Here is a 14,904-nt window from a genome sequence, read left to right on the forward strand (position 1 = left end):
AATTTATTCATCAGTATATTTACATGACTCATTGGAATACTGTCATTTAAATAAGCTGCTTAATGTGTTTGATTTTTCTACGATGTCAAATGGACCTCTGTGGACAAAATGGACTCGCATTGCCAAGTGTCAATTCGGTTTCCTGGTTGTTTCCTCACTTAGCTCAATGCAGCCACATCTAAATACACCTTCACGGAGAGCGAGAGATGCTCAATCACACAAGAGTGACTCAGTTCATCCTGAGAGGCTTTGCAGAGGCCCCTGAGTTGAGATCCGTGGTCACCTTCTTCTTCTCGTTTGTCTACCTGTTCGGCCTCCTGGGGAACATCTCCATCATCACAGCTGTGATTAGGGAAAGCCACCTCCACTCACCCATGTACTTCTTCCTGAAGAACCTGTCTTTTCTGGACATGTGCTACACCTCAGTCACCATCCCCAAGGCTCTGGTTACCTCCTTCAGGGGGTCTGGGGTCATTTCCTACCTGGAGTGTGTAGCTCAGGTTTACGTGTTTATTGCACTGGCTTCTACCGAGTGTTTTCTGCTCACAGCCATGGCCTATGACCGCTGCACAGCCATCTACCAGCCCCTGGTCTATGGGGCCCTGATGACCCAGAAACTCTGTTCTGAACTGGTTGCAGTGGCCTGGCTGAGTGGGGCCATGTACTCAGCCTTCCACACCCTCAACACATTCTCGCTGCCCTTCTGTGGGCCCAACGTCATTGAGCATTTCTTCCGTGACATCCCTCCCATCATGAGACTCTCCTGCACCGATTACCACCTCAGTGAGGAAGTGGGCTTTGCTGTGAGCAGCTGCATTGTCATGAGCTCCTTCGCCCTCCAGATTATCTCCACCATAGCCCGGATCTCCTCTGTGGATGGCAGGTGGAAGGCCTTCTCCACCTGCTCCTCTCACCTGACCACAGTTGTTCTGTTCTACGGAACCGGGAGCTTCATGTACTTGAGGCCTGCTTCCCATTACTCCCCATCCCAGGTTCACGTGGCATCTATTTTTTATTCCATTCTCACACCTACATTGAATCATATTATCTATTGTCTCAGGCAAAGATATGAAGGTCACCCTACAGAAACTGTATTGTGGAAGAAAGAACTAAGCCCTCAAAAGCTACAATTTGTAGATATTTAAAAGTTCTTGATGGGTTATTGAAGGCAAATATCACCTAACACCTCATTTTCCTTTTCCCTCCCCTGGTGTTTTCTACTGGTGATCTGGCCAATGAGAACACATCTGCCCACACTGACACAAATTTGTAGCTCACCTCTTTCACCAAATATGTGCTTCTTACCAGCTTTGCTGGTCTCATAACTCAACACCACATTAATTTTTGTATTTTTCCAGTGTTTTCCATAAGAACCTTGTTTACTGAATTATTTTTCTATTTAGTACATCTGAAGGAATTCATGTATCTCCTGAGCTTTTATATATCTCTCTAGTGTTTATCATCCTCTCCATGTAATGAGTCTTACTCTTGAATTTCCAACTCTTGACCTCATTCACCAGAATATACCATAAAATACTTCACTTTCCACATTTCTAAAAATTACTTATTCCTCTCTTTTACCATCAAACAGCTTTTTCATCATTCCTAGTTCAGCTATTTGTACCACCTTCTGCTCAGTTTTCTAAGCTAAATTTTCTAAAGTCATTCTCGTTTCACCTTTGTTATTTGTCTTTTTTAACATAGCGGATCTCCGGGTTCTGAATCTTTATAAATATATCATTGATCCATTGTGTGCTTTCTGCCTCTTTCTTAGTCTAGGATTTCATGGCCTCTTTCTGGAGTCAAACATACTTATTTAATTCAGTAGTTTTCCAAGTTTACATTTTTCTTAAAGGAGGAACTCTATTCAAACATTTCACCTGGCAGCCCTTGTTCAAAGTCTTCACAGTCCCTGGTACCCTTTCAAATACTATTCTGATTCAATTTCCCAGTATCTCTGCTCTCCAAATTCTTGCCAATTAAGAAACAGTTTATCTTTCCAACATATCTATCTTTATATAATCTTACAATATGAAAATCCTAGAGTGACTCCTGCCACTCTCCAAGTCAAGGTTTGCATGATTTGCATTACATCATCTGAAACCCATTTATATGTGTTCTCACCTTCAGCCACTTTCTCAAACCTATTCAACCTTTAATGCATCCAAGACCTTTTCTCATTTTCATGGACTATAATAATACTGTTTGGAACACACCACTGTCTGCAGGGTTCAAATGTCACTTCCTCTCGATATACAGGGACTTATCTGCAATAATCAGCAGTTAGCCTGATTTTCAGGTGTAATTTTACCTTATGTTGTGAATTTTCCATATCATGTGGAATAGATTTTTGTGCATTGAAATATTGCAAAATGTGACCAATCAGGATCCTCATCCAAATGTCCTGCTAACCCATTGCTACATTTATGTGGTTTGGTGTTTTCATCTGTGTAAATACTTTAAATCTTTATCTCTATTTGTAGGTTCTGCATAACATGGTCAGACTACATTGACGTTTTTAGTTCTTTCCACTTACAGAAACCATCTTCTGTACTATTTATATTAACACTCAAGCTGCCTCTCTAGCAAGACTTCATTTTTGTGCTCCTCATCTCAAAATCCTTCTTTTGTGCCCTGCATGCATTCAATATCCACCAAGACTCCACTCATTTGTAAGGTCTGGCACAATGATTTTCTAGCCAATCCTGTGGCCAGTGCCATGCCTTATCATTTAATCTCTTATATAATTCAACTGAGGATCAAATCCCTTGGGGTATTTAAATCCTAGAAACCCACTCTTACAATCAGGGCAGACTTTTGCAATACCTTTACTTTTTTCTTTCTGATTATGGTAATTTTCCTTATTTTGTATTTCTTATTTATGGTTGTATTTTGATTCTCCTAAGGCTACAGCAAATTTTCTTTCCTATAACTTAATATTATTTTGATAACCTTCAGAGGGGCGGCTCTGTATGGACATTTGCAGCCCTGAAAATTTTTTTTAATATTGAGAGTACTCTAAATCTCCAACTATATGTCATCCTACCTGCCTGCTTAAACTTCAGAAAATATAGAAAAGACCAACTTTAAATTTCTTTGAGGCACACAAGTAAATGAAAACTTATGAAAAATGTAAACAAAAACTGGATCCCCACCCAGTTCATGGTTTCTTTTGCTGTGCAGAAGTTTTAAGTTTAACATAGTCCTATTTGCCTTCTGTTTACATGTCTATTTTTGTGCCAGTACCATATGTTCTTATTACTGTGACTTTGTAGTATAGTTTGAATCCAGGAAGTATAATACTTCTGGCTTTGTTCTTTTTGTCAGGATTGACTTGGCTATTTGTGGATTTTTGTGGTTCTATACAAATTTAGGGATTATTTATTCTATTTCTGTGAATAATGCTTTTGGTATTTTTATGGTGATTAGGTTTCTTCTGATCCATGAACACAGGATATACTTTTCATTTGTGTCTTCTTCAATTTCTTTCAGCAAAATCTTACAATTTTTAATGTACAGATTTCTTACTTCTTTAATTTACTGCTAACTGCTTGTTATTGATGTTATTGTGAATGGGATAGTTTTATTTCTTAAGTTCTTTCATCTCTAGTGAAAAGGAATCTAACTTATTTCTGTATGTTTTTTTTTCTATCCTGTCACACTACTGAATAATTGATTAATTAAAATAGTTGTAGATTGACTGTGGAATTTTCTCTATAGAAGATCATCTCATTAGCCAATAGCAATAATTTTACTTTTCCTTTCTGATCCGGATATTTTTTAATTTTTTGTCTTGCTTAATTGTTTTAATTGGGGCTTTTGGTACTATAATGACTAGGAGTGGTTAGAGCTGGCATTCTCATCTTGTTCCTCATTTTACAGGAAATGCTGTAGAATATTCTTCACTGTTACCTGTGCAAAGTTTGCTGCATACGGCCTTTGTTATTTTGAGATTCCTTCTATACCAAATCAGTTAAGAGTTTTACACAAAAGTCTGATGTTTTTTCTCACATTTTTTTTTGCGTCTGCTGAGGTGATCATGTGGTTTTTTACCTTTAATTTATGTAATGTCTTATTGTTTTATGCTGCACCAGCCTTTTTACCCAACTTGTTCATGAGGTATAATACTTGTAATGTGTCCTTGAGTTTGGCTTGCTAATGATGTGATGAGAATTTCTGCAGGTATGTTCATCAGGGATATTGGTCTGCAGTTTTCTTTTCTCATAGTGTCCTCTTCTGGTTTTGGTATCAAAGAAATACTAGCCTCAGAATGAGTTGTAAGTCTCCCCCCTCAATATTTTGAATAAAAATATTAGAAAATATAAGACCAGTAATGAAGAAGGAAATTGAATTAGTAATCAAAATGTCCCAACAAAGTGAATGCCAGGTCCAGATGGCTTCACAGGTGAATTTTTCCAGACATTAAATAATTAATGCCAATCCTTTGCAAATGTCCCAGAACTTGAAGAGGAAGGAATATCTGCAAATGCATTTTATTAGATCATCATTATCCTCACATTAAAACCAAACAAGTATATCACCGACCTATATTCCTCATGAACATAGATGCAAAAATCCTGAAAATATTCTAGCAAATCGAATTCAACAGTATCTTAAAAAGATCATACACCATGATCAAGTGGTATTTACAGCTCTTATTCAAAGATGGCTCAATATGTACAAATCAATAAAGGTGATACACACTAAAAGAATGAATAATAAAAATCATATAATGTCAATAGAAGCAAAAAAAGCATTTGAAAAAATTCAACACACTTTCATGATAAAAACATTCAAACTGAAGAAACTGAATATATGAACATATCATAGTGAGTAATAAGGAGATTCAAATGAAAAGCTAATTTAAATAACCGGTAAGTGCTTCAAGCAATATTACAAAGCACATATCAGATGATTATAATAAATTTTAATTAATTAAATATTTGATTAAAAATACATATTGATTGCTCAGTATTTGTTCACCTTATTAATTAGCAAGTATACATTGACCACTTAGAATTCATTCATTCATTCATTCAATGCTGATTCAATCAATACTTATCTACAACTAACTAACTGTTCTCAGTCACTGTTATAGATATTAGGGGTAGACTAATGAATAAAAAGGACAAGAAATATTTTCTCTGTTATGATTTATCTCATATGCAATGAAGTCAGCACACACTTAGCATGTGAAGTCAGAACACATGTAGAATGTAGAACACATTTAGTCAGCAATGGAAACACAAAAATGAATAATACAGTCATCTTAAATATCCTCAGGAAACATCATGTCCTCTGGGAAAGATATCTTATGACCAAATTTCAATAATGGGATGAGTGTCAAAAAAATAGAGGACACACCAGTTAGTGCTGAACTCCAAGAGTGTGCATTACCGGAGAGGGTGAAGTGAGGTCCACCTCACTGGAGGTTCACCGAGGGGAAAGAGGAGAAACTGCTGCCAGGCAGCCTGTATCTTTTCTGATCATCAGCCTCAGCATCTGCTGTGAAGCTGCTTTTCCTCAGAGTTCCTGCTACTCACATACAGACCCCAATTATATTTCCAGGTTATATTCATGCTACATAGGAAAAAAATAATACCAATGGTTATGTTTGGAAGAATCATTCTACAGGTTCTTCCACTAGCCAGTAGTACCCTGAGCACTGCGGAAGGCTCCAGAAATGCCCTGGGAGTCTAGATAGGGGACGAGAAGGTGCTGAGGAGAGACAGGAACATTGAAAAGATTATCACTAATGTTGATTTTTCTAGAGAATGAGAGTCAAGATGTGTACTTGAACATATAGAAGATGTACCGAGTTGGAAATCAGAACTGATAGATTGGAAATAAGCCATAAATAACTGGCAAATAAGTGCAGGTGACCCTAGGTCTTTGCCCTGTTTCCTATAACAGCAGCTGAGGCATGCAGAAAGCGCTGGAAGAGACTGATTATACTGAAGGTGGGTTGGCGTCTTCATGACATGTGTATTTCAGTAAACATTCCATCCAACAGTATCCTCTGGCAATCATGTTTCTTACAAGAATTTAGCTATTGTCAAATAAATAATGCATGTGACAGGAACGGATCTTCATTCATGCTCAAATGAACACTTCCTTGGGCCAATTTCCTCACTCACATTTGATCAAGATTTTTGATTGCTCACTCAAGTGTAATCTCTGTCATCCTGAAATTTCCACGTAAATTATTTGACTTTTAAAAATCTCATTATGTAAAAAATATATGTGGTCTTAAGGTGAGCAACTGAAGTCATTCCAGTGGCTCTGAAAGGCGACATGGATAAACTTCTATGACAGCATCGGGCATATGGACAGGCCTCAGCACCCATGGCACAGAAATAGGAGCAGAGCTGTTGCAGACTGTAACTGATGCAGAGGCTCGAGAAGATGAATTTATAAATTAAAATGTAAGTAGCTCATGGGATAATTTTATTGGCAACATTTCAAAAATCATCTCAAAAGAAATTTATCGTTATTTCACAATAAGGAGAAACTCTATATTAGATTCAGCAATATATTGATACTGATAGAGAAAAAATTATCAGTGAATTAGGTATGGAAGGTGAAATGTACCTCAAACAGAGCTCTCAAGATTTCAGAGCAGTGGGTGTGCAGGAATTTGGTTTTGGAATCACTGAATGCCCAGGAAAGTGGGAGTATGAGGGGAGGGCTGGTTTATGTACATATGTATATATGTAAGCATATATGTAAAAGTGTAGTGATGTACTTTTGGGTCTACTGAATCTCTATAAAGATTTTAAGACTATGTGAATATTGGACCTAGATAAGGAAATACTGGTTTAGAATATACATAAAATACACATTTAAAATCATATGTTCACATGTGTTTCTCCCTTATGTACATTTAAATAATTGCATAAGTAACAATAACTTTGTTGTTAGTCATGCAACATGACTGATGTCTGAAAATATCATTTTTGTAGCATGCCTGCATATTTACTGAAGGCATCTCTCAGGGATTCTTTGACTTTCTCATTTCGGAGACTGTAGATGAAAGGATTCAGCATCGGTGTTACAATGGTGTTCAGCACTGTGGCAAATTTGTTGATGTTCATTGAACTGCCCTTTTTTGGACGAACATAGAGGAAAATAGAGCTCCCATAATAAAGTGTAACCACGGTGATGTGTGAAACACAAGTAGAGAAAGCCTTCTGGCGTCCCTGGGCAGAGGGAATTCTAAGGATGGTAATGACAATGTACGTGTAAGACACTCCCGTCAGGAGCAAGGATCCCAGGAGCAACAGGGCAGAGGAGACAAAGTCGGCCAGCTCAGCCGGGGAGATATCCGAACAAGCCAGCTTTAGCACAGGGGCTCGGTCACAGAAGAAGTGATGGATTTTGTTTGGGCCACAAAATAGTACAGGTGCAGTTAAGATGGATGGCACCAACATTGACAGAAAGGCACCCATGTAGGATCCCAGAAGCAGCAATATGCACATCTGCTTGTTCATGATCATCGCATACCTCAGGGGGTTACAGATGGCGATGTATCGATCGAAGGACATGACGGCCAGAATGAAGAATTCTGTGGATCCCAGGAGGAAGTAGAAGATGGACTGAGTGAGACATCCTGCAAAGGATATTGCTCTGGTGAGGGAAAACGTGTTGGCCAGCATCTTTGGCACCACGGTGGATGTGATGGCGACTTCCAGGAAAGAAAGATTGGCGACAAAGAAATACATGGGGGAATGCAGACGGTAGTCCCCACACACCAACAGGATGATCATGCTGTTTCCAATCAAAGATGTCATGTACATGAGCAGGAATGCAGAGAAAAGAAGAATTTCTACCTCTTTCTCATTCTGAAACCCAAGAAGAATGAATTCGGTGACTTGGGACTTGTTTCTGTGATCCATAATGTCCCCACTTCCACCTGGCATAACAGAAAGAATATTGATGGTTAATCCTTTTGTATTAGCCCTGGACATACCCTGCCAATGTCCATTAACTAACTTTTGTTTCCAGTGAGGGATATTAATCCAGACAAATGGTTACATGTTCAATGCATAAATAGCTCCTGAGATGAACTGTACAAAATTTAAGGGGTGAGATTCACTCATTACAACAGCATCAGTACCGCATCAAGGCTGAGACAACCGTATACTTTGGGAAACCCTCTGGGACTCCTCTAAGTGGATTCAAGTCATGTGAAACAGATTCTTAAAAGTGTCTCTTTGGGGTGATCTTTTATCGCCTGTCATTAATCCATTCTGAATGTAATGACTGCTTTTCAGGATGCTAAGAGAGTTACAATGAAATCTAATTCTACATTAATTTTATGTGCAAGAACATTCTTCTAAGTTAGCCATATTATTTTATAGGTGGAATAAAATTATTTAAAAATAAGTGAGCATCAGTACATCATAGGCATTTTCCAAAAAGTTCATGACTCCTAACTCACTTGCTCCAGTCTCTACATTGTTACATTAACTTCTAACAATACAAAATATAATGCAATCTCTGTAAGAAATCAGGCTCCATAATGAGTGAGATCATCCCATGTCTCATATGGATATGGAAAAGGGTGAAACATGACTTCATTTATCACTATTGACTGTGTTTATCTTGGAATACAAACAGAGAGAGCAAATGCTCAGCAAAAGGCGTAGAAATACTGCACTTCCGGATTTTGATTAGCTGAGAGAAGCAACCCCTTCATGCTAGAATCTGTGGGCCAGAAATGCAGAACAGAGAGGCACAGGTCGCAGAGATGGGACATTACTACTTCCTTACTAGCTGACTATTTGGGAGTCTGTAATTGCCCCCCACATCTAGGTGACTGAAGGCAAGAACACAGATTAGGTGCCATGATTATTTCCTATCCAATATTACAAGATACATGAAGGTCTGATATAAGAGGTTTCAGAGAGCTAATTTTTGATGAGTGGAGTTTTGTTGTCTTTGTAATATGGATTTATAGGTGAGGCTTGGAGAGTGTGTCAATGTTCTTCAATCTCATAGAGGTTCAGTGATAGAAATGGGACAGTCTCCTGGGTCTTCTGACTTGTTTGCTGTAGTTCCTTGCTCAACATATGGATTCCTTCTTTTATTTATTTATTGTACATTTACTGCTTAATGAGGATGGGACCAAGGACACAAAAGAATCTCTGACACATGCAATTAAAGATGTAAAGAGAAAATGAATTCACTTTGGATCCAAGCTGGTGTTTTCTCTGATTCTTTATAATAAACTTTTGGAATCCTATCACACAACTAATCATTTTAATTACTGAGACCTAAAATTTTCAACATGGTGATGCTGTGTGAAGGTTATAATCAGATTGTTATGCTGAAGGAGAGAAAATGTGATGAGCTTGGTGGAGAAGGGAAAGATGATTTTGGACTAAGAGGTTTTTCTGGGACATGCTTTTTCTTAGTTAAATAAAAGGTGTTTGACTCTGAGCAGATGTTGGGCATCTTGAAGGCACTAGGAGAAAGGCAGAAACTCATCCATCAAGTGAAGGCTTAAAAAGACTACAGCATTTAACTACCACACTTTGCATAAGGGAAAGGAGGAGGAGAAAGAAAAGGAGGCAATCACAGTATAGAGAGGATGAGAAAATAAAAGAAATGCGAGCAAATATCCCCAGTTGTAGAATATTGTAATATGTGTACTTACATGCTGAAGGATACCTCAGAAGATGTGTGGACGTTCACAGGCATGTTTTCAGGACTGAGCAGAGTCTCTCTGGCTACAGCTGCAGGGTTTGGATGGCATCCATAGCTGGAATCACTTCCGTGGATCCGTGCCTTTTTCTGAAAGCCTCGGCATGTTGGGAAACAAAGAAATGCAGAATCCAGCTGTGCCTTAGGACAGTTTATAGTGACGCTGTCCTGGAATGATGGGTCTACTCACCGGGCCTTGTAGGAAAGACTGTCAAAATGATGAGGTTTCTGTGATACGTCCCTGAGACAATGCACCTTGTTACGAGGATTAAAGCCTGGCCTGTCACTGCTGCTCCCCGGGGAAGGGCCCTGCTGGATCAGAGGTCTGCAGGGAATAAATTATAAAGCACTTATAGTTAAACAAGAAGTAAAAGTCCTGCAAGTGTAGCAAAGTGAGGAGAAAAACTTCCACAAAACATGCATCACCCCACCCCACTCCACCAAAAAATGAGCAACTCCTACAGACGTGTCCTGGTCCACAACCAATTATAAAAAGTATATGGTGTGATTTATTGTTACTGAGTCAGGAGCCAAGTTGTCTTCCTCACCACAGCCTCATCAGCAGCACCAGGATGTGTATTTATTGAATATTTTTTTATTTGGCACTTTGTTAATATTTTACATATGTGATTATCTCTCTTACCCTTGTCACAAAAACATGTGATAGGTGATATTATTACTGTAATTTATGGTATTTATTTCATAGGATTAATAGAAGACAAAGTATATAAAGTAATAAGAATTCTCTAAAATATGAATTTATACATTCTAAAACATTATTTTAAAAGAAATCACTAACACTTACTGAGTGCTATATGCATATTCTCATTCACTGAGGCACTGAGGTAGGTAGGATCTCTGCCATCAAAGGCTTAAATTTAGTCAAGGATGAGAAAAACACATAAGTAAGAAAACAGTACTTTTTACAAATATGTTAATTCCTATTTATTAATATATAGCAAAGAAAATATATCCCCATACATTAAGGAATGTTTGAATAATGCTCTGAAAAGAACATTCCATGAAAGCAAATTATCTTTTTTACAGATCAGAGAAGTGATTGTAGAAATGAGCTATACATGTGAACCAACCTATCAGCATAAGGATGGTTTCCACCTGTGCATACATCTGGACTTTTTTTATTCAGAGAAAAACTCAGAATAATCTGTTTCAACCTTGAGTGTTTAGTAAGCTATCCTTCTCAATTAATGTTTTTATTTTGTTTTTTTGTTTTTAGCCTCTAGGGTGAATTAAAAACTGTTGGCAGCCTTTCCTGATTTCTTTCTGTCTCTTTAAAGTCCTTATATTCTGTCTCCTTTCCCTCACTCTCCATCTCTACTGGACATTGCTTACTTCTTTGTACGCTTTAGGCTATTTTTCAAGAAACAGTTAACACATCTAAATTCTCTCTTCCTGATGTCATCTGAAAAAATCCTTTCCTCTATAAACATGACCATATTCTTAGCTACAGTATCCTCTAAGCAAATCCATTATACTTTTATTGTATCTGTAACAAGCATAAACGTTGCCTTATTTTTAATATCAGTTTTCCCAAATAGGCCAAATGTTAAATTGAATCTGGGCCTGTGTTTGTCCTACTGATGTTATATGTGAAACACTGAGCCCATTGTCTGTAAGCCCACATCAGTAAAGGTGGTATGAAAGGATTAATGAGTGGATGCATGAGTTTAGAGGAAAACAGTATATATTAGGAAAGGAAATCTAACTCTATTCTATAAATGCTTAATTTTAGGGACATAAAGAACAGGTAAGTGTGCATTTGATGTTTTCAGAATAAATAGTCCTGGAATTTATGTCAGACTAGAAGGGTCAGAGTTAAAGGTTCTGAGTTTATGGACACAGAGGGGGAGGTGGGCGGTGGAGAGGGTGATGGAGGAGAAGACAAGAGTTCAGAGGAAAAAGAATTTTTAATGGGGTTTGGTATAAGGAGAATTATTTGAAAGTGTCAGTGGAACAAAAATGTAAAATATTGCAAATTTTAAGAAATAAGCAAGATGTCATCATTCTTCATTCTTGAATAGATTTAATGAACTGAATGATGATTGCAAAGAACTTGCAAAGAACTTGTTTAGATGAACAAACTCCTTAAAATTATCTTCTAGTAATTTAGGATGTGAATGAAGGCTATAAACTAATAGGATTAAGTAACTAGAAAACAGTGGGAAAAAGGGGGAAAAGACTGGTTTCTTCTGTTTAGTTTTCATTGTGGTAAACAGACGTGGTTATGCATTTATGTTGTTGAGTATAATTGTGAGTAGAAGCAGAAAGTTTGAAATTATAAAAACACATTTCATTGATAAAACCATTCCTTCTGGGAATGATCACAAAGATACCAGATGAGGGGACTCGGCCTCCATTCCCTCATAAAGATCAACGATTAGCTCTCCATGAGTAAAAGCAGCTCTCAGTCAGATGCCTCCTTGAGAAGCTTCAGTAATAAAGTGAAACAAGAAACTTGGGCAAAAAACAGAAAATGTAGGAAGAAGTTTCAGCCCTCCTTTATTTATTTATTTATTTATTGGTATCATTATTTAATCTACAATTACATGAAGGACATTATGTTTACTAGGCTTCCCCCTTCACCAAGTCCCCCCCACATACCCCTTCACAGTCACTGTCCATCAGCATAGTAAGATGCTGTAAAATCACTACTTGTCTTCTCTGTGTTGTAGAGCCCACGCCGTACCGCACCCCCCCCACGTTATACATGCTGATCATAATGCCCCCTTTCTTTTTCCCTGCCCTTATCTCTCCCTTATCTTCCCTTTGCTAACTGTTAGTCCATTCTTGGGTTCTGTGATTCTGCTGCTGTTTTGTTCCTTCAGTTTTTCTTTGTTCTTATACTTCACATATGAGTGAAATCATTTGCTACTTGTCTTTCTCCACCTGGCTTATTTCACTGAGCATAATACCCTCTAGCTCCATTCATGTTGTTGCAAATGGTAGGATTTGTTTTCTTCTTATGGCTGAATAATATTCCATTGTGTATATATGTGCCACACCTTCTTTACCCATTCATCTACTGATGCACATTTAGGTTGCTTCCATTTCTTGGCTATTGTAAATAGTGCTGTGATAAACATAGAGGTGCATCTGTCTTTTTCAAACTGGGTGCAGCCCCACCATTACGACCTCATCTGATCTAAGTTACCATTTTAAAGGTCTTATCTCCAAACACAGTCACGCTGGGAGTTATTGCTTTAATATTTGAATTTAGGGGAGGACACAATTCAGTCTCTAAAATGTACTAGGCGGGTGACTCTTCACATTTAGAGGCTAAACATTCTACTGTGACTATACCATCTTAAATTCAATAGCATATGAAAGCTCTGCTCCTATACAGCTCTGTTTCCATCCACATAGAATATTGATGTCACAAATTATATCTCTATAATTCTGTGCCCTAACTATAGACAAATAACGTTTTTTAAAATTGGATTCGACTTTCATTTCTAAAAATTTGTAGCATTGTTGAAAAACAATTTTATATTCAACAATTATATACAATACAAAATGCTCACCACATATGTGTAGTTGCCATCTGTCACCAGAGAGATAGGTATTGCAGTATGATTAACTATATTCCCTATGCTGCACTTTCTATCCCCATGATTTATTTGTGTTATAATTAGAAGTTTAAAAAATGAGGGTGAATTTAAGATAATCCTAGATAAGATCTGAGGGTGTTCATTACCACTATTCATTCCCTTCAAGATATGCTAACAGCAGTAATTTAGGTTCATATTAAAGGTAGACAGCAGACAGGAACTCTAAGTGATATGAAGAAATGATCTCTGGTAATATAAATCCATGGGTTGTAATAAGAGGTAATATACTTGTAATGATTTGTAACTCCAGTTTTTAATTTCTACAGATTTAAATCCCTTGGAATTAAAGTGCTAGAACTGCACTTCTTTGAGCTTTTGCTTTCTATCTCAATGTTGTCTCTTTACAAGCTATGCCTTGAACACCCAAATGTGAGTGTTCTCATCGCCAACCATGCCAATAGAGCTCAGCCTCATCTGAAAATGAACCCTGCCTGTCCGCATGGCTGGTGGAGTCCAGACAGCAGCTGAAGGGCCTTAAACCGAAGCACATAGACAGGCAGGGCAATATCCCAACAAATCAGCAATCTACTCCAACGAGACACTTCATTTTGCCACTAAATCCACATTTGTCTTAAGTCAGCGGTCATTACCAGTTTACAAAAGGAGCATGAAATACCTTTGCCATTTCCTTCAAATCCTTCAATGGTAAAAAAAAAAAAAAAAAGCTAATAATATTGTCTCAGAATCAAAAGACAAAATATAATCCATACAAGTTCCCAGGAGAGATCCTTCATCAGACTGCAACGATCCCCCTTCCCTCCAACAGTAAATACTATGCCTTTCCTATTGAATGTTGATGCCTCCACATTTGCCTGGATACCTTTGTTAAGATCGCCACGTAGAAAGATAGACATGAGCAGCTGGGGAAGGGGAAGATAAGATTCCAGGAGGAAAACACCTAGATAATGTTCAAAGAAAAAAACAGCCACACTGCCCGCGGGCACCGACGGCGGGAGCTCAGCGGATCCTCACTTGCCTTGATCTGATGGCCTGCGGAGCCTCTTCCTCCTCCTGCTCCTCAGCCTCCTGCTGTTTCTCCTCCTCTTCCTCCGCCTTCTTCTCTGCCTCCTGTAGATATTATAGAGCCATAATATCCAATATTTTTTGCATGCTTCTATATACCTATATATATATGTGGAGAGTGTGACTGTATGAATACTTTGATGCTCTATTTTCCATTTGCAACGTTTATTCCTCTTTGAAACCTTTGTTCTTTGCTGCCAAGAGTATGTGTGTTTTTCTGCTTATGATTTAAGTTGCTCTTACATTGTGTCATAATGGCTTATCTGTTCCTGCTATTTCTCATATCTACTAAGTTTAAAATAACCATTTTAAACTGGTGTTCTCGTCTGTTCTTTTGTTCTTCACTTTGCTCACTTTCTGTCCAGATACACATGAATCTGAGTGTATCATCTGTTTTGAAATCTTGTTGTCAATCAGTTGTAGATGTAATGAATCCCTGGCATAGCTATGTTGCAGCAAGATCTAGGTGGATGCAGGTCTTTGTACTTTATCTCAGCCCTTTAACAATAACTGGCTGATAGGTGAATGCTAGTGAATGTTCTCTAGG

The 14,904-nt window shown here is 37.9% G+C and overlaps 1 protein-coding gene and 2 pseudogenes across 1 annotated transcript; 1 reads left to right on the plus strand and 2 right to left on the minus strand.

Annotated features, from left to right (window-relative positions):
• The first annotated feature begins 206 nt into the window (after positions 1-206).
• Positions 207-1,113, plus strand: LOC130679774 (olfactory receptor 5A2-like; annotated as a pseudogene).
• A 5,837-nt stretch (positions 1,114-6,950) lies between these two features.
• Positions 6,951-7,967, minus strand: LOC130679775 (olfactory receptor 6M1-like). Its single transcript, XM_057489212.1, has one exon. It carries the CDS (start codon positions 7,965-7,967, stop codon positions 6,951-6,953), a length of 1,017 nt encoding a protein of 338 aa, XP_057345195.1.
• A 1,924-nt stretch (positions 7,968-9,891) lies between these two features.
• The window catches only part of LOC130679776 (mast cell carboxypeptidase A-like), a 34,817-nt pseudogene continuing 29,804 nt past the window's right edge, over positions 9,892-14,904 (minus strand).

Source organism: Manis pentadactyla, chromosome 12 (genome assembly GCF_030020395.1).
Source record: "Manis pentadactyla isolate mManPen7 chromosome 12, mManPen7.hap1, whole genome shotgun sequence".
Taxonomy (NCBI): domain Eukaryota; kingdom Metazoa; phylum Chordata; class Mammalia; order Pholidota; family Manidae; genus Manis; species Manis pentadactyla.